At 46.9% G+C, this 21,293-nt stretch overlaps 11 protein-coding genes across 11 annotated transcripts; 7 read left to right on the top strand and 4 right to left on the bottom strand.

Moving 5' to 3' along the window:
- Positions 1-154: 154 nt before the first annotated feature.
- Positions 155-1,537, top strand: N7525_001071 (Dor1-like family protein; the record flags this gene model as incomplete). The annotated part of the gene is made up of 1 exon (XM_002558298.2): positions 155-1,537. The coding sequence occupies one exon, from the start codon at positions 155-157 to the stop codon at positions 1,535-1,537; it is 1,383 nt and encodes a 460-aa protein (XP_002558344.1).
- Positions 1,538-2,460: 923 nt separating this feature from the next.
- On the top strand, positions 2,461-3,315 carry N7525_001070 (GNAT family N-acetyltransferase; the record flags this gene model as incomplete). Its single annotated transcript, XM_061211752.1, has 2 exons — positions 2,461-2,989; positions 3,041-3,315. The coding sequence occupies 2 exons, from the start codon at positions 2,461-2,463 to the stop codon at positions 3,313-3,315; spliced, it is 804 nt and encodes a 267-aa protein (XP_061070978.1).
- A 638-nt stretch (positions 3,316-3,953) lies between these two features.
- Positions 3,954-4,769, top strand: N7525_001069 (uncharacterized protein; the record flags this gene model as incomplete). Its single annotated transcript, XM_002558300.1, has 1 exon — positions 3,954-4,769. The coding sequence occupies one exon, from the start codon at positions 3,954-3,956 to the stop codon at positions 4,767-4,769; it is 816 nt and encodes a 271-aa protein (XP_002558346.1).
- A 966-nt stretch (positions 4,770-5,735) lies between these two features.
- Positions 5,736-8,004, top strand: N7525_001068 (alkaline phosphatase D family protein; the record flags this gene model as incomplete). The annotated part of the gene is made up of 8 exons (XM_002558301.2): positions 5,736-6,197; positions 6,254-6,413; positions 6,471-6,540; positions 6,588-6,620; positions 6,674-6,828; positions 6,881-7,019; positions 7,069-7,325; positions 7,385-8,004. 8 exons carry the CDS (start codon positions 5,736-5,738, stop codon positions 8,002-8,004), a joined length of 1,896 nt encoding a protein of 631 aa, XP_002558347.2.
- A 2,661-nt stretch (positions 8,005-10,665) lies between these two features.
- On the top strand, positions 10,666-11,464 carry N7525_001067 (TNT domain-containing protein; the record flags this gene model as incomplete). The annotated part of the gene is made up of 2 exons (XM_002558302.1): positions 10,666-10,755; positions 10,820-11,464. The coding sequence occupies 2 exons, from the start codon at positions 10,666-10,668 to the stop codon at positions 11,462-11,464; spliced, it is 735 nt and encodes a 244-aa protein (XP_002558348.1).
- A 344-nt stretch (positions 11,465-11,808) lies between these two features.
- On the bottom strand, positions 11,809-12,271 carry N7525_001066 (uncharacterized protein; the record flags this gene model as incomplete). The annotated part of the gene is made up of 3 exons (XM_061211751.1): positions 11,809-11,976; positions 12,055-12,059; positions 12,109-12,271. Coding segments are annotated over 3 exons (336 nt in total), but the record flags the coding sequence as incomplete, so codon positions are not given.
- Positions 12,272-13,082: 811 nt separating this feature from the next.
- Positions 13,083-13,477, top strand: N7525_001065 (uncharacterized protein; the record flags this gene model as incomplete). The annotated part of the gene is made up of 2 exons (XM_002558303.1): positions 13,083-13,294; positions 13,369-13,477. The coding sequence occupies 2 exons, from the start codon at positions 13,083-13,085 to the stop codon at positions 13,475-13,477; spliced, it is 321 nt and encodes a 106-aa protein (XP_002558349.1).
- Positions 13,478-14,138: 661 nt separating this feature from the next.
- N7525_001064 (uncharacterized protein) lies at positions 14,139-15,926 on the bottom strand (the record flags this gene model as incomplete). The annotated part of the gene is made up of 7 exons (XM_061211750.1): positions 14,139-14,469; positions 14,533-14,682; positions 14,733-14,941; positions 15,000-15,038; positions 15,093-15,269; positions 15,335-15,748; positions 15,825-15,926. The coding sequence occupies 7 exons, from the start codon at positions 15,924-15,926 to the stop codon at positions 14,139-14,141; spliced, it is 1,422 nt and encodes a 473-aa protein (XP_061070976.1).
- A 906-nt stretch (positions 15,927-16,832) lies between these two features.
- Positions 16,833-17,782, top strand: N7525_001063 (VIT1/CCC1 transporter family protein; the record flags this gene model as incomplete). Its single annotated transcript, XM_002558305.1, has 2 exons — positions 16,833-17,161; positions 17,248-17,782. The coding sequence occupies 2 exons, from the start codon at positions 16,833-16,835 to the stop codon at positions 17,780-17,782; spliced, it is 864 nt and encodes a 287-aa protein (XP_002558351.1).
- A 505-nt stretch (positions 17,783-18,287) lies between these two features.
- Positions 18,288-18,692, bottom strand: N7525_001062 (uncharacterized protein; the record flags this gene model as incomplete). Its single annotated transcript, XM_061211749.1, has 1 exon — positions 18,288-18,692. One exon carries the CDS (start codon positions 18,690-18,692, stop codon positions 18,288-18,290), a length of 405 nt encoding a protein of 134 aa, XP_061070975.1.
- A 2,343-nt stretch (positions 18,693-21,035) lies between these two features.
- N7525_001061 (uncharacterized protein) lies at positions 21,036-21,275 on the bottom strand (the record flags this gene model as incomplete). Its single annotated transcript, XM_061211748.1, has 1 exon — positions 21,036-21,275. The coding sequence occupies one exon, from the start codon at positions 21,273-21,275 to the stop codon at positions 21,036-21,038; it is 240 nt and encodes a 79-aa protein (XP_061070974.1).
- Between the last annotated feature and the right edge of the window lie 18 nt (positions 21,276-21,293).

The following is a 21,293-nucleotide window of genomic DNA, read 5'->3' as shown; positions in this document are numbered from 1 at the left end:
TCTAAAGCGGAAATAGTTTGAGAAGAGAGAGAAAATTCCAAAAAGCAGAGAAAAAGTTCATTCCAGTCGGAGATACAACTGACCCGCACGGGCCAACGGGGGTGATCCATTCAGGGCGCCTCTTTTACGCAACTTCCGAATAGCATCATCAACCATGGCCGACTTGCTGGAACTACTCGCTCCACATCTAGATCCAACTCAATCGCACGATGTAACTACCGACAAATATCTCACTCGTCTCTCAACCTTGTCGCTCGAAGCTCTCCAGACCACAGAACCTCCATCGCTCGCCCAATCCTCCCACTCAACCCTTCTATCCCTCCAAGCCTTATCGAACCGTTCGCACCGGGCATTTGTCACCTCTGCCGATAATTTGTCCACACTATGCACATCTGTCCCACAGTTAACCCGCGAGGCGCAACAGCTACGCGATGCTATCCCCAAACTCGACGAGGAGGCCGTTGGGTTTTCTACCAAATACAGTAAGATCACAGACAATGCCGCCCTAGAACGACGGAAGAAAGCGATGCAGCTCTCTCGCAATGTCGACCGATTGTCAGATATCTTGGAACTACCAAGTCTGCTATCCAAAGCCGTCTCCGCGGCCTCGGTCAACTCCGGTACCGGTGTCTCCTCTACAACCTACTCCTCTGCACTCGACCTGCATGCACATATCAAGCGACTACAAACATTATACCCCGAATCTCCATTGATTCATGATGTTGCATCTCAGGCGGAAGATGCTATGAAGGACATGACAAGTAATCTGATCACGGGGCTCCGAACCCAAAACCTGCGGTTAGCAGCTGGTATCCGAACTGTGGGTTGGCTGCGGCGAGTAGCCCCGGATCTAGATATGATCCAGAGCGATGGGGCAGTCGGGACAGGAGAAGGCGCTCTTGGGGCCATCTTCCTGGTCTGCAGACTGGCGCATCTGGTATCGACGCTTGAAGCTCTGGATCCCCTCCGTGAGCTCGCGGACCAAGAAACCCAACGGAGACTCAGTGGCAAGGACAAGTCAGACACGACCGCGTGGTCCGGCGGTCAGCAAACTGACCGCTACTTAAAGAGATACATCGAGATTTTCCGTGAGCAGAGCTTTGCAATTGTCTCGCTATACAAGAATATTTTTAACTCCGAACAATCCGAATCCGAGTTTGGCATCTCAGGTTTGCGGGGTGGAGACGCCCCCTCCAAGGCCAAGTCAAAGCCAGCACCCTCAGATGACCCCTTGCAACGTCTTCCCCCGGCTTTGGCTACTTTCCCAATGCATCTCGTGCAATTGCTCACGGATACAATGCGCTCCTATCTTCCCAACGTCCGAGATCGGAGTTCGAGGGAAAGTCTTCTCACCCAGATTCTGTACTGTGCCGCAAGTCTTGGGCGCCTTGGTGGTGACTTTGGCATGATATTGACCGAGCTGGGCGGGGAGGAAGATACCGAAGATATGGCCTACGAATGGGAGGAGGTCATGCGCAAGCATCGAGCCTTGGCAGGACGTCTGGAGCAATTGACCAGTCGGGTGCCAGTAAATTAACATTCATATACCCAAGCGGAAGTACAATGCCATTTCGAGATGGTGACACCTGGGGTCAGTGTATAATAGAACATCATGAAGCGCTCTCGTTTCCTCGGCCTTCTGGTCGGACTGTCTAATTGACGTTGCCCATATACAAATGTATCTAGATATTGTATACCTCGTTTTACCGGTTCCAGCTATGCTTCATCAGCGACTTACCTGCACTACTCCGGCCCAGTGCATGCGCAGAAGCTAACATACATCGATGAGTGCCTTTTTGTTCGAACCATTGAGTGCAATATTTCACATCATATCCAACCAGAAGTCAGAGAAACTCGAACACCATTGAAAAGATCAGTAATGGACGGCAATGAACTAGAGCAAACAAATTCATGCCAGGAAACACAGCAAGCCATGGGCTTCTATGCTTTGCTATCTGGATTTACGCTCTGCTGCTTGCCTTTGCATTCCTAGTGGAATGCACTTCCATTTTCAGCCATTATCGAGTCTGCGATGGTAGACGGTCTGAACCGGCTGCATTCACTTTGCGCCAATTTGTCTTGCTCTGGTTATTCCTCTGTTGCTGAGTCTATCGCTCGGTCCGGTTGCCATTTCCAGGCAAGTGAGTACGCGGTGTCTGGCATGTATTTTCATTCTGTTCTGAGTCACCTTGTGTAGGTTCGGCCAAGATATTCTTGCACGGGCTATGAGAACAAAAAGAGAAACAGTAATTAGCCAAGAAGGTGGGTGAACAAAATCGTATACAGGCTAACATCGAGCTAATTGTAGTGTTGGCCATAATTGGTTAGCTCTCATTTGCCGAGTGACTCACAAAGATCCTGAGCCTCGTGTAGCTAAAATACGAGCCTATATAAATTGAACATCTGGAATTAGTATAGATATTCCAATTGAGGTTCTTACTGGTCTGGCTTTTGTCCAAAATGGTTGTCCACTATAACCCGCTCACTAAAGAGCCCTATCTCCAACTCCCAGCGCCATGTGCAAACATCATCATCACCCCACAACGTGAACACCAGATCGAAGAGACAGCTGCTGTGATGACCGAAATCCTCAACGATTCACGTGTGTACTCCTGGCTACAAGGGCCACCCTACCCTTTCCTGCCCGAGCATGGCGTGGACTGGATCAAAGCGAAAATAGCAGAACATAAAGATGTTGTGTCTACCCTGCAAAAAGAATTCGAAACATCGGACAGTCAGCAGGGTGACGGTTCGAATGGCCAAGGTGAACCAGAGTTCTTTGATAAAAGTCCTTTCGTCTGCATACGCGAAGTGATAAAAAGAGACCCTGCGACGGGCGCTCTGCTTGAAGATGTCCAGATCGGAGACTTTACACTAGTACGGTATGCATTCTATGAGTTGCCACCCGATAGCCCGGAACGTGCGCTGGCACAGAAGCAAAACGAGGATTTGCCTGTTGGGCACAAGGATATCATCTGGTGTATAGGATGTATGGAGATCCCCAGTGAGACTCAAGCTCAATTGCTAACAATATTAACAGACTATCTTTCTCCTACTCAACACGGCCGGGGGATTATGAGTGTTGCTGTTCGCACTGTCATTCAAGACTGGGCCATTCCGCGGATGAACCTTCATCTTCTTAGAGGCAGCTTTTATGCTGAGAATATGGGGAGCAGGCGAGTAATGGAGAAGAACAACTTCGAAGAGATTTGCACATTGAAGGACTGGGCTCCGGTAAGCCCGAACAAGGGAGGAGGGAAGAAGTCTATTGTTGTGATGGCAAGCTATCCTAGGAGCTCGCCACGCCCGGTATGACAATTCTCGTCGTCATACACAGATTACCGGTGTTATAAATTCAAGCCAGATGAAAGAAATCAAGCGAAAAAATATAAACTAAGCGAGGAAGCCGATAAAGAAAAAACGAGGCGGAAGTGGAAGAAGGTGTTGATCGAAATCAGGAAGCATGGAAGAGCCAAAAAGCGCAGTGGAAAATGAATTGCATTTGTATACTAGTAGTAAATTGATCAATTCATCTATCTCTATTTTTCAAATTAATTAATTTACTACGTGGTGGTGTAGTAAATTGAGGTTAAAGTAAAAAGTAAGAAAAGAGTTGCATATGGGTGATCTGTTGCATATGGGTGTCGGACCCTTGCGATGGTCCGTATTTTTTCGAAATAAAATTACAGGGGCCGGTTACTCCGTAAGCGTACAGTTTATAATCTTGTGGGCCAAACTAGTACTGAGATTGAGATCAAGTTGGTAGAACAGCTGGAAAGATAGAAAGCTGATATCCACTACCTTCTAGCATGTCACAGAAGACCAGGAGGTTTTCAGATGATTATGTAGGCACCGCATCTTCACCGCCTCTAAATCGATATTGTCGATAATCAGTGCACTGATTGTTTCTTCTTTTTTCTGCTGACCCCCCTGTGCGCATACATTAAATCATCATGAGTTTTGTGGACCAAGCTAGTCCCGAGGACGAGACCAAGTTTTCTCAAGACCCACCATTGGTAAAATCACTCCAAGACTTGACTATAGTAGAGTCGTGGAAAGATGGAAAGCTGAAATCCACTACCTTCTACCATGTCACGGAAGATGAGGAGGTTTTCTTCGGCTTCGCATCAAAGAATAAGCGCGAAATGACCATTGCGGAATTCAATTCATCTTTACAACGCGTCCAGAATAAAGATATTTATCCCGAGGTTCCCTCCAACACCTACTTGACTCTTGCACCGGAAGGACTAAGCAATTCTTTGGTTTACGTGAAACGACCAGGCTTACAGTGGTACGAGGATATGATCGGGACGAACCATCTCCCTAAAACCGTTCTCGATGAGACAATCGTCATGGAGCAGATCTCACGATCACCACATCAAAACATAATTCGATATTATGGCTGCCGTGTGAGACGTGGTTACATCACGTCCATCGTTCTCGAGCGACTTGATCAAACCTTGAAGGACTATGCCTCGACATCTGATTTTCAACAACTCGACAAAACGAAGTTTTTCGAATCTCTCAAGTCGGCGGTGGAGCACCTGCACACCTTAGGGCTAGCTCACAACGACATCAATCCGGATAACATCATGGTGAAGGATGGATCACCGGTGTTGATTGACTTTGATTCCTGTCAGCCTTTCGGGAAACGGCTACAGTCTTTGGGCACGTTGGGATGGTATGAAAAGCCGTTTTATACTTCTGAGAAAGAACATGATACGTATTCTCTTGGGAAGATACAGGAGTGGCTTCAGGCTTCTAAGTGATTTTAGAGCAACGCATTGCATTGCATTGTATATTTGAGAGCTATCTCTTTTCATTCCGCTGGCAATGATAATGACACGGGAAAAGACACCCAAAAAGACATGCTCACTCTGGTATTTCAATACATTCTATAAGAACTGAACGTTACATGAAAGGGAAAGCTTAAGCACAAACTAGTTATTTATATGTTATAAACAGATGTTAAAACAGTAGCTACAGAGAGGTTACCTCGGGATTCTTTGAGAGGAAGTATAGTGTATATGTCAGAGTACCAGCCGTGGTGTGGAGTGGAAGGGACTGTAGGTGTCAAGCAATATTCTTAGATATGTTAGAAAGTGTACGGAGTGCCTCTGTTCCATATACACTGAGAATTTCCTTTTCTGGTCAGTTTCACCTTTTTAGGTTTTAACTTCCAACACGCATGTCAACTCGGCAGTCAATCGGCAGTCAATCGGATATTAAAATGTCAAATTGTCAATGCTTCCAAGGTTTCCCCTACTAGATTAGTTAATTACTAATTCAATGGAAATTACAGTCCCGGGGATATCTGTGGGCTTTAAGTTGAAAGATCTTGGCTAAATATCGACAATGTCTTGGCGCTTGGCACTCCGTCCATTCCGCCAGTGATAGATCTTATAGTTTCACGTGGCTCACCACGTTCCTGGACCATACAACCCCGAACTGGGTATTTTCTGTACATACTAACGCATGTGCCTGCCGATCCTGGCGAGCTGTAAGGTCATGCCGTTGTTGGTCATTCCGATTCGCTGATCATAACAAACGCCAGATTAAATGTTGGATGCCGCGAGGTGGCTGTGACTATGTTGTACCTTCAAAATGGAAACCAGCGTAATTTTTTTTTCTTATATATGAGCCAGTGAAGCACCTGTTAGATTGTAGGCACTGAGGCAACCCCAGCAGTTTGACTTCTCAATTTCTTACCTTCCGGTTGACTCGTTTCTGCCGAAATGAAGCTCTCCTGGTCTCTCGTGCTGTCATCTGCAGCCGCAGCCACTGCGAGCTATTCAGGCAATCTGAACTACCGCAGTCCGTCCGAGCACCATCCAGGACTCGGTGTCTCCATTCACCGTGTTGCGAAGCGCGGGGTCCCCGGATCGTCCTTTGACCCATCCAAGTTGCACTTCACCCATGGAGTTGCTTCTGGAGATCCCTATGCAGACTCGGTGATTCTCTGGACTCGCTGCTCGCCGACTTTCGATGATGTTCACTCGAATACCTCTACACATGGTCTTGTTCCATTGTACAACCCAGTCCCGATCTACTCAGGGAATGAAGATGCAGAGGAGCAGGTGGCCGTGTCGAATGCTCCTGTTTGCTTGGATTACAAAGTCTCTGACGATGAGAGCTTCAAGCAAATTGCAGCGGAAGGCACTGTGTATACCAGTTCCGACATTGACTATACTGTTAAGGTAAGCAAGCTATTTATGGATCGTAAACTAGGGAAACTCGCTGATTGAATTACCAGGTCGAAGCATCCAAGTTGAAGCCATTCACCACCTATTTCTATCAGTTCCAAGTTTGTAATTCGGACAACAAGAGCCCGGTTGGAAGAACCAAGACTGCTCCTGATTCGGAGAAAGAGGTCGACCAGGTCAACCTGGCCGTTTACTCTTGCGCCAACTTCCGTATGTCTCCGCATTGACCTGTGTCTATGTGTGTGCGTGGACTGACAGAGAATATAGCATTCGGTTTCTTCAATGCCTACGGACACTCTGTGCGCAAGGATTCCGTGGACTACGTCGTCCATCTCGGGTAAGTGGCGCTTGATATTTGCATGAGAACTCAGACTGATTGTATAGTGATTACCTCTACGAATACAAGAATGGTGAATAGTAAGTGGAATCAACTCGAGAATGTCGACGACATCAGCTAAGATTTGCTTCAGTGGCTGGGGTAACAGCATGGGACGCATCCCTCTGCCGGACCGAACCATCGTCACCCTTTATGACTACCGCAAGCGCCTTGCCACCTACAGAACCGACTTGGATCTGCTTGCCAGTCATCAGAACTTTGCTTGGATCCCTGTCTGGGATGACCACGGTATGGCCCTATCGCATTCACAACAGGTCTTTTTGGGTTCTAATTGCAGCAGAGGTCGCCGATAACACCTACCGGGATGGCTCTTCGGAGCTCAGGAACGACGAAAAGTCTTTTATTCAGGACGGAGGTGTCTCCGTTGACCAGCGTAAGATGAACGCCGTCCGTGCTTACTTCGAATGGATGCCCATCAGGTGAGTCGTCCGTGACTAGTGCCAAGTCGTACGTACTAACCGAGTCTAGACAAGTCGAGATGGACGATAACCTTCGCATCTGGAGAAACTTCAAGCTCGGGAAATTGGTGGACCTGATCATGCTGGACACCAGACAATACGACCGCTCCATCACCGATACCTACGATAACACTAACTACATCGACGAGATCAAAGATGACGCCGGTCGCAGTCTGATGGGAAGCCGTCAGGAGAACTGGCTGCAGCGAAACCTGATTGAGTCAGCCAACCGTGGTGCTCACTGGCGCATCCTCGGCAGCCAAATCAGTATGCTTTCCTTGATCTAAAACTTGCAAAGTTATCTTATACTAACATGGTTATTGCAGTTTTCTCTCAGTTGAACATGTCAGCTACTATGGGCCCCGAGCAACCACTGAACCTGGATGCTTGGGATGGTTATATGGCGAGCAAGAACAGAACCTTGCAGACTCTCTACGACAACAAGATTGGAAACAACATCGTCATCGCGGGAGATACCCACGTCAACTGGGTCAGCGATCTAGCCTGGCTCGACCACACCCCTTACGACTCCAGCACTGGGTCCGGCTCCATCGGTGTGGAGTTCGGTGGAGCGGCCGTCAGCTCTCCCTCCTCATTCGGACAGAATACCACTATTCCTGCGGCAAACAATATCTCCCAGATCGTTGCTACTGATAGTGAGTCACTGCAGTGGTCTGAGGGATACTACCGTGGATACTTTGAGCTCCACATCACCCCAGAGCAAGTCGGAGCTCATTTCTTCGGCTTGCCTACCACCAAGGAGCGCAATTTCGGGGAGATCTCCCTGGCCAACTTCACTGTTAAGAGCGGTGAGAACCATTTGCAACGGAACTCGGACAATGCGGCCGCTGGCGGAATCGTGGAGAATGGGTTCCTCAAGAATGGAAAGGTCGTGCAGAGTGGCATGGTCTACGATACTGAGACCGGTCGTTACTATTCGAACTAGTATGGTAATGTTTGAATGGGGTGGTGGAGAGAGAGGATTGTAACAGCACCAACTTTACTTGGGCCGTTCCTCATAAATAGAACACTTGCAGCACATATCTTTCGGGTACAGCAGAATTTGAAAACAGTTTACCCCAAGCCACTCGCCCTTTGTTTGTTGCCCGTATCTGATAGCGCACGAGTCTATCTCGATATTATTAGCCATAAACAATGCTTCGCTCAGAGTACAACATGCCTAGATATTAACCTTGGAAACTGCCGCCAATCCAGGAAGGGATTAGTGTGGTCCCGGAGACGGGCCGACAAACAAACAACCTTGGAACCTTGGAACCTTGGAACCTTAAAAAGCGCGAGCCAATCAACTCCCTCCCCATACAAACTGGTACCCCTGTGGAGCTCGGGTGTCTCCTTCCTTACCATCTGTTGCTTGTCATGGGCTTAAAGAGAAGTGTCTCGGCAGCTACTGACATTTATCTGTCAGCCACGCAATTTACGACTAAACTAAAGTGCAAATACAAACACGCATGGTAGACTGCAGCATGTTAACGGTGGGGCAGTTTCCACTGTTTTTCGAGGGCGAAGCTTGTGTTTAGCAAGCTCGGACGACCGTGCTCTAGGGCTAATGCAAAAATCTTGAGTCTTGCTGTCTCAATTAATTGTAATTCGATGATCTCTTTAACCTTATAGTATCACCTAGCCCACTCATCTATATAGTAGTGGAGAAAACAAGTGGCTCGATGGCGGGTCTATCTCTTTCCGAAGAAAACACTCTGGGGTACAATTCAGGGGTAGAACACGGGGCCGTATTGTGTAAGAGAGAAGCATTGTCGGAATCAATCCTGGATAGGCGAATTGACGGGTCTGATTGATGCAGTGATCACATTAGCGTTGAGCTACTGAGCAAATAGTCAATTTTCCCCATCTTCAACTAAATCGACACCATTGGCCAAGTTCGATGCGGTCTCAGCATTCAGCTGAAGGAAATTGTCTTCTGCAAGCCTCAGTGTGGGTCTCCAATCTCATAACAGATTCATGGCCCTATCACCTGCATGTATGATGCAGCGACCGAGGGGATCACAAACTATTCATTGCTTGTAAATCATAAGGTTCCACCTGGGCAACCTTGGAAGGTTCCCGAGGTCCCTACATGATTACGTAATCACCACTAATGTCCACGGGTCCACGGGTCCAAATCTATAGGAATTCTGCTAAAGTTGGCCAATTTCTGATACATGCAGATGACATCTATAAGATCTATATAGTTCTAGAAAAGTAGCCACACGAAAATTTACCAAAATTGCTATAAAACGGCAGACTGAACCTTAAAAAACAGGACTTACTCACTTCACTCCGCATGACTATCTGGATGCATAAGGCCCCGAAGATCCCTCGTATTATTTCGTCTTCTAGACCCTTACTAGCCTGGCTTTGAACTCAAATAAGAAGCACAATAAATGAAACCAGCAATAACTAACAAGGAAAAACAAGTTGTTGGGTTAGAAGAAATAAATCAACTAGGAAAGCCTAATTATAATACGCCTGATGTCGGGATTTTTATCGATGACAGATGTAAATAAATGCTAGGTTACTCGGCTGCGTCTCATTTTCCCAAACAGGAAGCTATCCGTATCTGCATTTCTGTGGCTAATACGAGCTCAGCTAACACAATTGGCTTCTTCAGGCGCCCCATATTACTCGGAACTTTGAATGGTCCCACGGAGTACGGAGTCCCTGAACTGATTGACATTCGCTCTGAAATAAATGGCTGGAAATAATTGTATCTAGACCATTCCGAACCTTGTATGTACTACCTTATGTGTTTTAGCAGGTTATTCTGGGCTTTCCAAGAAGTGTCAGCCTACAGATCGGGAAATTATAACTGGGTAGAGTATGTTGATTATAGAAACAGCGTTCTGTACAGCATGTATGTATCGAGGCAAAAATAGTTTCATGAAAGAATACTATGAATATGAAAAATTCCAGTCTTGTATACTGTAGAAAGTAAAATGGATGTTTTTTTTTGTCTATCTTCTTCATACATGGGAAGAAGCATCTATTTATGCTTCTCTTCGTATACTTCCATCATGATAAATCAGAGAGAACTGGTGAAGACTCGGTCAGAATTGACAACAACGAGAAGTACTCAAAGCTGACAGAAAGCAGGCTCAATTGAAATCCCAAAGCGCCGATGCAGTAAGATAATAGTCTGTATACTGAGGACAGTGTTGTCATGATCAAACTGCATACAGCTAAGGGATCCAGGCTTCTTTCGGTAGGAGCCTGAGTGCAGATCCTGCATGACTGCGATCTGCAATGTAACCCCGAATTAGGGTTAGCATTGTAGTATGAAAAAGGGCCAGTATGGATGGGAATTAACTGGGTTTTTTAACAGATTAGGGAGTAGTAGGAAAAATATCGGATGCCGATTGGATTGAAGCGAGCTCGAAGAAGCGTGTGGCTAACCTTTTTGGGGGAAATAGCAGGCGAGACCCATCTGCTTGCATATTGTAGTTTAAGTACATGGTTTGCATAGCCCTGCAGATCGCTAGATCGGACAGGTCAATCCTCCTTGGCACTTTGTACGGAGTACAATATATATTAATGACACTGTCTGTTTTCTTCGGTCAACCCAGCCATCATCAGGATACATCTTCTATTCACAATGCATCTCTCAACTATTAGTGTGCTTCTTTCGGTTGCTCTAGCAGAAGCCGCGCCCTTCGTCACTCCTATCAGACATAAGACAAACAAGGTAAGCCCTAATACCCCTTTTCGACACCCCAGGTTATATAAGGTTCAATGCTCATACTTCCCAGGAGTCGGATTACCCAAAAAGATGCTACCCAGACCCCTGTAAAGGAGTAACCTACGTGGACTCTACTGCTGTTTGCGGTGACCCACGACTCGGTCCGAAGAACCTCCCTGGGGCTTTCCCTCTCTCCAACGAGCTCGAGACATACTCCCGCTTTGGCGAGCTCTGCCCATTTGAGTTCCTGGAGAAATGGACCCTGGACGCTTCCGACCCGAAGGGTTATTGGATCTATCCAGACAGCGACGGATTTGCCCAAACACCTGAGGATGTGTCTATTCTAGGGAATTACACACTCCGCGTGGGCCAGAAGCTTGATAGATTCGGGTCCGAATATGGGAATTTCCTGGCACCTCTTGGAGCTCCATATATCGAGCGATCTCTGCCACCATATAATCTTTTCGCGCCGCCCAATAGTAGCTTCCCGTACAACTACCATGTCTACGAAGTGACTAAGGGATTTGACGTTCTCTTGGGGCCCATCGCGGCTTGGTTTGAGCAGCCCGGGTTTGGATCGCAGCTTTTGGCTCGGTCCAGTGTCGCGGATCTGTTGAAAGGAGGGTTCTTGAAAAGACTGGAATTGAAGGACTATGATGAAGCTGATGAATACTCTGCGGGTTATCTGCCTGCTCCCGAAAAGCCTTCCACTTAAGTATGTCTTGGGGGATATTATGGGTCAAGGCGGGGGGTTTATTTTTGAGGCATTGACTTCTCTTTCTTCCAGTATATGTTACTTATTTTTTTAATATACAAATGCAATGCCACTAATAGTTTCTGAGCATTCATGCCCTGCAGCTCTACAAAGTAATTGAATTAAGCGTAAGGCCTAGAGTTCTAAAAGTATGTGGGCAGAAATCTTGTACGAACGATTGGAAGAAAAGGCACTTATATTTTATGAAACGCAGGGTAAAGAATGAGACTAGGATTGAAAGATATTGAATGATTAGATACAATGAAAATGATTTCAAGTATATTCCGATCGCCTAGCTTCCAATATCAGATTGGAATGGCATTACTGACCTTCCGATTTAGCTTGACAGGGTATGCCAGCATGCTACTTATTGTTAGTCTAGATGTCAAGAAGTAGAAGGACAGCAGGGCATACTCCTTTCCAGCTTGAGTGCAGCCGCAACCACAGAATATCGATAGGGGGTAGCAGAAGATCTAAAAAGGGCTTCCATGAGCCTGGAGCCAAGCAAGAGTCTTCATGCTGTCGCCCAAGAAGACACTGTATTTACTTACCGCTGCTACAATGGTAGAGAAAAACCCTGTCGATTTCGTCAGACATGGGCTCACTTTGCAGCAATTCACACAGAAGAATTGAACTTACCGACTGTTGGGCCCACCACCTTACAGTTGCATGGGTTCTGATCAGTGCCGCATTGAAAGCAGATAGGAAAGATCGGAAAGAAAGGGACGTCACACATGGTCTCAGGTTTGGCTGAGTTGCAGGGCCTTGAACTGGAATATGGAGAGAAATGACCCGGCCTTTATCCAGAGACATTATCTCGAACGAGTTTCCCCGGATGGAGCACTCACCCAGTCACGTCGTAGTCATGAGTCTGGGATTCAATCATGATGACGCAGATGAGATCGAGATCCACCGATCGTCCTGTTTTAGGTAGTAGTGGGGGGTTTAGTTCATGCTGGGGTGAGATGATCTTCATGATAACAAGCAAAGATAACGAATGCTGTATATCCAACCCATCGGATCAAAGTAGATCAAGTCCAAGGATGTACGGAGAATAACCCCAGATGTCCTTCCGGGCTAACATTAACCTCGAAAATGCCGGGATCGGGCCGGTGCCTCCCGATAAAAAATTACTCAGCAAGTGGCTAGGTAGGTACCCAGGTACCTAGGCAACTCCAAAGGAAGCCACACTCCGACACAGCCACGATGCATGCCATTTCCCCTCGAATCAAAACGTCATTTTCGACTCCAAAAGACCGTTGACAAAGGTCTCAAGCCCCTGAATCGTCTCATCTTCAGCCCTGCCCCCGCTGGAATTCAAACAGCATTCCTGTCGTGCAAGGAACATCCAGATCCACTCCAGGCAGCAACAGTGCCTAGAAAGGACTTAAGGCTGAAACTATCTGCAACAAGACTCCTGTTCTTGGCATATAGTCCATCGTTTTTTTTTTCCACCCCGTTTTCTTCCTTTGATTCCAACCAACTTACCTAGTCTTCGGTTCTTTGCCTCACTTTTTCCTCGATTACAAAACCCCCGACTCACTAGACCCTCCGGTACCCCGATAAACGATCCCCCACCATGGGCGCCCGCAATCTCATTCCCCTCATCCTCCTCCTCGTCTTTGTCGGCGTCATTGCCGCGGTCGGATTCGTCGTCTACAGCATCGTCCAGGATGTAGGCAAAAGCACGCGCGAAAAGATGGAGCGCAAGAATATTGCTTTCACTAAGGACGGCATGAAAGTGCAAGTAAGGGAGGTCAAGGATGAGGCCTACAAGGACCGGACTCAGAGGTGTGTTTCGTCTCGCTCTGTTCCTCTCCTGCCATTGCTCGTTCGTGCCGACTGACCCGATATTTTCCCCGTAGCGTCCTTTACAACATGTGGAACCACACTTCCTTCCCCGCTTACAAGAGCCGGCTGTGGGATATGGCTGGCTCGTCTTCGGAGCAGAAGGATGATGAGAAACGCAAGTAGTATGTCGGACCTGCATCCTTTTTTTTCGGTTACATATCTGGTGCGACTGAACTGACCCGTTCTGCACCAGGTTTCGCTATGAACACTCCTCTGCGGATTTACACTGGACATATTTTCTGCATCTATCCCCATTCCATCTACAAGTTTCATCGGATTCTCTAGTCCTTGGCAAAGGGCTGGTCCCCGAAAATAGCATGCACTCCTGTTTTGAGGGATGGACTTTGACATTTTCACATTCTTGTTCATACCTATTTCTGCCTTTTATGGTCTCGGTAAAGGCTTCATGAATGATGGTCAGCCTTTATATGATCTTACTTTCTATTTCAAACCTGCATATCACTATGCATCGCACATTCTGAATTCTGTTTCGTAAATCAATACGAGGTTCTACTAGTAAACTTGACTTCGCTTCGAGATCGCGTCTAGTTTACGTTGTTCAGTATGGTAAACACTGACAGATCAAGCTTTGAGCTGGTGTCAATTGATTGGATTCCATTCTGATGGGACAGTAAATGAGTGTAATAGACATCGCCCCAATCCATTGAACTGATATTGATATCATAGAATTGAAGATCCGCATCTCTAGCCAGAGATCTCAATATTCATTCCTCGGTATTCCACTATAGGCGCATTATAAATGTGGCGTTCTCATTCCCATTCCTTATGCTTTAGCCTCGGCCTTGCGGCGTGCGTAGTAGCTCTCATCCTGGTTCAAAAGGAAGAACGGTTCCGGTTCCGGCTGCCCACTACCACCATACCAGGTCGGCTTAACCAATGTCATGGGCGTATCGTCTCGCCGCTTGTTGGTGAAAGCCATTTCGAAAGTCTTGGCCCACTGGACTCTGTTGTTCAAGCCCTCAAGGCCCCACAGCTCCTGCAGGAAATGCAGGATTGAGCTATGGGTGTAGGCCGAATTGTCGGCGTACATGGTGCCTTGATCGTGGATGAGGAGATTGGGCGGTACCCAGGGTGATATTATGAAGGCAGGGACACTGCGGTAAAAGGATAAGCTGAGCGTTCATGCGGCCAACTCCAATTGGGATTAAGATGCATACCGGACTCCCAGACGTGTAAAGTCATAAGTAAAATTGTGGTTTGATGACTTGCCCTTGAAGATGATACCGTCTTCGGGTTGAGGCACGTTGAGCGGAGTGGGGACATGGTCAGCAAACCCACCGTGCTCATCAAAGTTGATGATCAAAACACTATGTTCGAGTGTTAGTATTGCACTCGGTATGAGGATGACGAAACTGACGCATTGTCCCAGTACTTGGAGCGACGGAGGGCGTCGTACAAGTGCTTGACCATCTGCTCCCCCGCTGCCATGCTGCTGGTAGGATGCATCGAGTCGACTGTGCAGCACTCAGGGTTCAGGTACGAGAATGAAGGCAGGGTGCCAGCTTCCAGGTCATGGTAGAGCTCCGTCGCATGGACGAGACGGTCCATTGCGTTGTCTTGCACCCACTTGATACTATCGTTAGTCACCGAGCTGACACTTCGTTAGGTCTAGGGAATGGCTGACTTTATACATGAATGCATCGACGATGTCGGTCTCGTAGTACTATATAGAAGTGTTTAGTCAGGTGTCAGTATAAAGGAACGAGATGTATCTCACATTCTTCCAGCTGATATTTTTCTTGCTGAGCGATTCAAAGATCGAAACCGCACAGGTAGTCCCAGTCACATTGTTCCAGAACCCAGCGGACTGATAGGTGTCATCAACAAAGCCGCAGGATGAGCCTGAGGTTGCGAATTGGCGATTAGGGTTAGTGGGACCCGGGTGCTCGGCGAACTACAAGGGAAAGTCTATAGTCAGTTATCTGCAATGTATGTATATGTAGATCAAATATAACCCACGTATGAATCAAAGAAGGCAAAATTGCTTGCCAACTCCGCCAGAGTAGCGGTCTTCTTCTGGTTCAAGGCCTTGATCACGAATGCTGAATCTCCAGGGGTAGCATTGTACTTCTCCGATTGGCGCTCGATAAAACCTGCCATATTAGGGACGTCGTCCTTTGCCGGGTTCCACTGGCGGAAGATTTCGTAGGTGACTCCACCAAAGTTGTGATCTGGGTCTTTTAGTGGCACCTCGGTTGCATCCGGCTCAGCACAGATTGCTAGTGGCTCCCCATAGACCGTCCAATTGGGGTTGGTGTAGTCATTGCAAAATGTAAGATTGCGCAAATTATCGATATCTGGATGGAAGTCCCAGTAGCCGGCGATGTTGTCAAACGAGTGGTTCTCAAGAGTGAGATAAATGACATGCTTGATCTGGTAATTCTGAAATAAGCCATCTGGTCCTTACCCACCTAGGCAGGTAGGAATTATAGATGTGCAATCCACTCACATTCTCTCGTAGCTGGCCCCACACCTGAGCACCCCCAGTTGGACGAGTGGATGCAAGACTGGCCAGAGCCGTCAGAACGACGAAGCCCCAGTAGAGAATCATAGTGACTTTTGTTCAACGTGAGGCTGTGAGCTCCTTTGTGAACAAGTGCAAAGAAACAAAAACAAAAAGGAAAAGGAAAGAAGTCGAGGGAGTGAAGAGGCAAGAAGTGAAAGCAAATGTGTTTGCAACTGCCTCATTGCCATCTCCAAACTTCTACATCTACCTCTAACTACCGTGGGCACCCTTCCTGTGCATTTAAAAGCCCTATGGGGTTCACAAAGATCCCAGTTACTATAGTAGTTGATACAACGAAGTATAATAGGTAGTCTCATCGGGTAGTTGTAATAGCGACATTAGCCCCTCTTAGGACTGGAAATATACGGAGCATGCTTATTCATTTGCTGCGGGATCTGCATATTCTCATTTGCTATCTGCTCTTTTTCTCTTGTCTGCCTTAGCATGTTAATATCAGAATATTCAACCAAATAGTATACTACCCTAGCTCTGAAAGCAGTGGCACGAGCTCGGAGTACATATATTAATGTTGACATGTGAGTGTGTGGAGTCATGGATTAGAAATGACTGTTTCTTATTGGTCCCACATCTCGAGTTAAGCACCGGGAGTCCCTCTCAGAGACCCACTTGTCCCCACACCAAAGCTAGACCTCCTCGAATCAGAGTTGCACGTGCCCTGTCCATGAGGGGAATGCCAAGCACGTTGTCTTCCTGGGTCACTCGATAGGCTGTGGTAGGCAATAGGAGCTGATCATTCCTTTGTCGATATGTAAGGCTGTAAGCATGGGAAACCTCATGACTGCATCGCGTGCTCTCACTGGTTAATTCTCTTATCTCCTGCATCCCTCGCTTTCACTTAAACAAACATTCCCAAACCCCATTCAAGGGATACTGCAAGGTTTCATTTCAGTTTTCAATCCCATCTCACCGTGAAATTCCCCAACCGGCCTGATGTCGAGTTATATGCCCCTCCCCGATCGCAGCCCTTCTTCGGAGGATGAAAAGGACTCTCGTTCTCAACTTCGACCAGATGTCGAGGCGGGGAACAGCACAAGCCGTCCTAATGACCCGGAGCGAAGGTCTTCCCGCTTCATCGACGGTCGCACCGTGTCCGATGCCATCATTGGTCTTTCTGACGGCATGACTGTGCCTTTCGCCCTAACTGCTGGACTGTCTGCATTGGGCGACACCAAAATTGTTGTTTTCGGTGGACTTGCCGAACTCATCGCAGGAGCTATATCGATGGGACTCGGCGGGTATCTGGGTGCTAAGAGTGAGGAGTAAGTTTGCCTAGATCCTGACACCTACCTCCTATGAAAATATGCTAGGAAATATTCTGGAGATCCGATTCCTGACATATTTGTAGGGAGTCATACAAAGCTACATTGGAAGAAACCCAGGCGCAGACAATAACGGATCCCGCCTTTGTGTCCGATACCATCTCCGACATCTTCGAACCCTACGAGATGCCCTCTGAACTGGTCTCACAACTCAAACTTCATCTGTCTCACTCTCCTATGCTTCCATCCTTCCTCATGAACTTCCACCACACGCTGCCTGAACCGTCAGACTCGCGAGCTATCGTCTGTGCTTTGACAATTGCCCTAGGATACTTTATCGGTGGATTTATTCCTCTCATACCATACTTTTTCGTCGGACCCCATGAAGCCTTCATCGCCCTGCGGTGGTCCATTGCTACCATGGTCATTGCGCTGTTTATCTTCGGATATGTAAAGACATGCTTTGTCAGTGGCTGGCGCGGTCGTCGAAATATCCGCAAGGGTGCCATTGGGGGTATACAAATGGTCCTGGTGGGCGGCATCGCCGCCGGTTCTGCAATGGGGCTGGTGAAAGGCTTCCAGATGCTGGCTGATGGTTCCGATGACCAAAAACATGACTGAATGGCCATCGAAAACTTTCTACTGTCCCGTGGCGTTGGCACTGAGCGGCTATCTTTTCTTTGTCTCTTGATTTACGGCGATACATCGGCTGGCGTTGGGGGGTTACTTGATCTTGACTTGCAAACTACATAACCAAAATCGAGCGAGGACTTTGATCCATCATTCAATGGCTGCCTTTTTCCCAGTAAATGTTTCTATCAGTACAAACCTTGTTTCCCATGATATTGTCAGCCCTGGCATCACTAAGAGTAAACCGGCATCTGCATAGCACAGGTATCTTCCTTCATGGGTGTTGCCGCCATTGTGAGGTGCTAAAGAAAATTCAAGCCACTGAAAATCTTTTGTTGTGGTCATGCCCTTGGGCAAGGCGCATTCATCAACGCGACGTCCTTTGGCACCTTCTCCATGGACTTCCCCCAGGTGCCTTGCCATGATCGGTTAACGAGGCGGTCTGCCAATGATAACAGAACGTAATATATCACACGTCCGAAAAGATAAACATGTCTTATGCCAGCCCTTCCTGTTTCCCCCGAATGGAATCTTTCTGAGTCTGGTACACCCCGTCTTTGCTGTCCACTATCGCTTCTTGTTCTAGCGCCTCCAGGAGATCAAGCACGTAGTCTTGGCAATTCCAGCCCCGTATCTCATTGTGAACGGTAACTTGACCAGCAATGGTCTTAATGGAGTTGATTTTGGCGACATCCACATCATACATGTGAATCAACTCCACCAACCTTTCCGATTGTCGAACATCTGTTGTTTCCATCTCATATCGGAATCGACCATCTGAACCCGCCACCTGAAGGAAAATTTTGTCTTCTTCTCCGGGTACATCAATGAAAACACCCCAGTGTTTGTAAACCCCGTCGCTAATGCTGATGGCAACATAAATTGAAACCGCCGACGACATATTGAATGCGATAGATGGGTAGGCAATCCTGTGAGTTGTTAGGAATCTTAATGAAAGCAGTATTCTTTAGCAGTGCCCACTGTGTTCTCTAGTGCTTCGGGTGGTTAGTGTATATGAAGCTTTGAACAGAAGCGGGGATTAAAAAAAAAAAGATAGTGACGGCAGTCATAAGATGTATATCAAATCTCCGTCTGGACAGGAAACACTTGAGATAAGCGCCGAACATAATGCACAAGCCTCTAGTATTCTATTTTTGGTCTTGGTGGCAGCATATCCAATGAACCATGAGAGAAGCGCTTAGGCTACAAAGATATAATTAGCATTTCTTGTTTGAAATGCCAGCGCATATACAGACTAGCGAGCCTATGCTTAGCACGACACACGATTACGAGAATGTACACTATATCTTTGCCAAAAAAAAAAAAAAAAAAGGTTTGTCCCAAGGAATAGTATAAAATGCAAAATGTACAATGTAGTCATTTCCCCCCACTGACCGCATCGGGTTTGCGGGGATGGAGTATGATAGCCTGGCAGGATCGACAACGCAGAAACGTCGATCATGGTATTGTGTATCAACGGGCGCGTCAAATGGAATTTACTTACTTTGAAATTAAGCCTGTGCGATGCCAAGGGCTCACAAAAATGGTTTCTGGCGTCTGCATATCTTGACAAAGCAGCCAAGTTAGGTGACCTCACCGAGTATTCATCGAAGTACGGGGTAGCATTATAGGGATATATTGCATTCTTGCCCTGCACCCAAATCCCGATAAGGCTTAGTAGTAAGGCGAACAAACCAACCTTGGAAGGGAACGAGATTACGGCTTGACTTCATATATGTGGCGCAGCTCAACACACCATCAGCCTTGCATCACTTCTACCTAGGTAAGCCCACTTTAGGCAACCGCCTCCAGATACGAATACGGAGTCAGGTTCGAAAGATGAATACATAGCCAACATTATTGTAATAAAAAGCCTCGGCATACCTACAGTTTACGGAGTAACGACTGCCTATATTGTAAGATGCCCAGCTTTGACGCTAGATTGGAGATGAGGTCAAGGGGTGATTGGCTGCGGTCGCGCGACACTCTCTGAAACGCATGTGTACGAGAGTCAAGGGGTGGAAAGTATATTCTATCACAGCTGTTCCTTGTGCAGTTTCATTATTTCTTTTTATGAGATGTTGTTGACTGGTCGAAATCAGGAGGCTGGTATCCCCTAAAGGAGGGGTGTTATTATGTTATTGGCCCCTGAGGCCATGCTGCACATCCTCATCTATGTAAGCGCTGGCCCCATATAAAACGGCCCTAATAGTGTCAGACTTATGTTTTTTTCTCCTATCCGATTTAGCTTGTGACTATCAAGTATGTGGCTGAGCCACATAACTGGGGCAATTCAATGTCAATGCCTAACTACCAACTATACTAGTAGAGTACTACCTAGGTATAACATCTAGATGTTGACCGTTGGCCAGCTTTAATATGAAGTACAGAGTATGAGGTACAGAGTAGTGCTATTTTGAATCACCAGGACGACGGTTGAGCTGGGTCAGAGTGCATAAGCGAAATTAGACAGTTCGGATGGATTTCAATACCGGGACTAGATCGATGGGGGCAATGGAGAATCAGCCAATCAGACCTCTACGATGGATCTTATATGGAAAATTTGCGAAAATTTGGGTCCCGGCGAGTAATTTTGCACTGGATCGATACATTTAATAATGAATTTAATTGATTTAAAAAATCAAAAATCAAAAATCAAAATCATCAAGTCTCATCGAGATAGCATCGATATAGCATCACGCTATATCGATCATCGCTATATCAATACATACACCCAATATATAAGTTATACAAATTGTAGACGTATCATCGGGAGTCTCGGAGTCGTCTGCATAAAAACCTAACGTGTCGGACCATTGGCCTAACAAAGTCCGAGATATGCCTAGAAATCACAATGTGATCTCCGCGGCATCCGTGGCATCCGATCAAATTCCCAGACCGGATGTCCACTGTATTAACGAATACTGCCGAGGGCTCCGGTCAGAATTGCAATAGAAATGAGATGAACAATTAGAAAATAACTTCTTTTATGCTCCGTACCTGAAAAAGGGATCGAAGATAAATAATAAGCTAAAACAACTAGTGACGCCATAGACACATCGAATAAGTCAAAGTAGCATTTTACGGTGAAATGAAATGTAATCACACCAAGAAAATTACCCCCAAAACTTAGGCGCAGGTAATACCAATACAACAATACTTCAAGTTCCCATGGATGAAATCCAGGTCTTTTCTTCTTCTTCTTCCCTCTCATCTCTCTTCTTTAATTCATAATATCTCCGTTTCAGGGCTTCTCAAGTGGTCTCCTTGGGTTTCTTGAGTTCTCTTCATCCTGGGTTTTATCGCCCTTTTCTCCTTGCATCCCGACCCTTGTCAACGTGACCTCCTGAGTTCCCTGGGACTCACGCCCCTCGGCCCTATCCTTCGCCTTCCTATCGGCCCAACTCAACTTTCCATGAGCCTCTCTTCTGGCCAACGATAAACCTCCTTCTGTTACGCGATCTCCTTCCGTCTCGTCCGGCATTCATTGAAGTCTCAACCA

The sequence above is a fragment of the Penicillium rubens genome (assembly GCF_028828025.1).
Source record: "Penicillium rubens strain IBT 27055 chromosome Unknown utg000001l_segment0_segment0, whole genome shotgun sequence".
NCBI lineage: Eukaryota > Fungi > Ascomycota > Eurotiomycetes > Eurotiales > Aspergillaceae > Penicillium > Penicillium rubens.
This window is presented reverse-complemented; position numbering and strand designations above follow the sequence as displayed.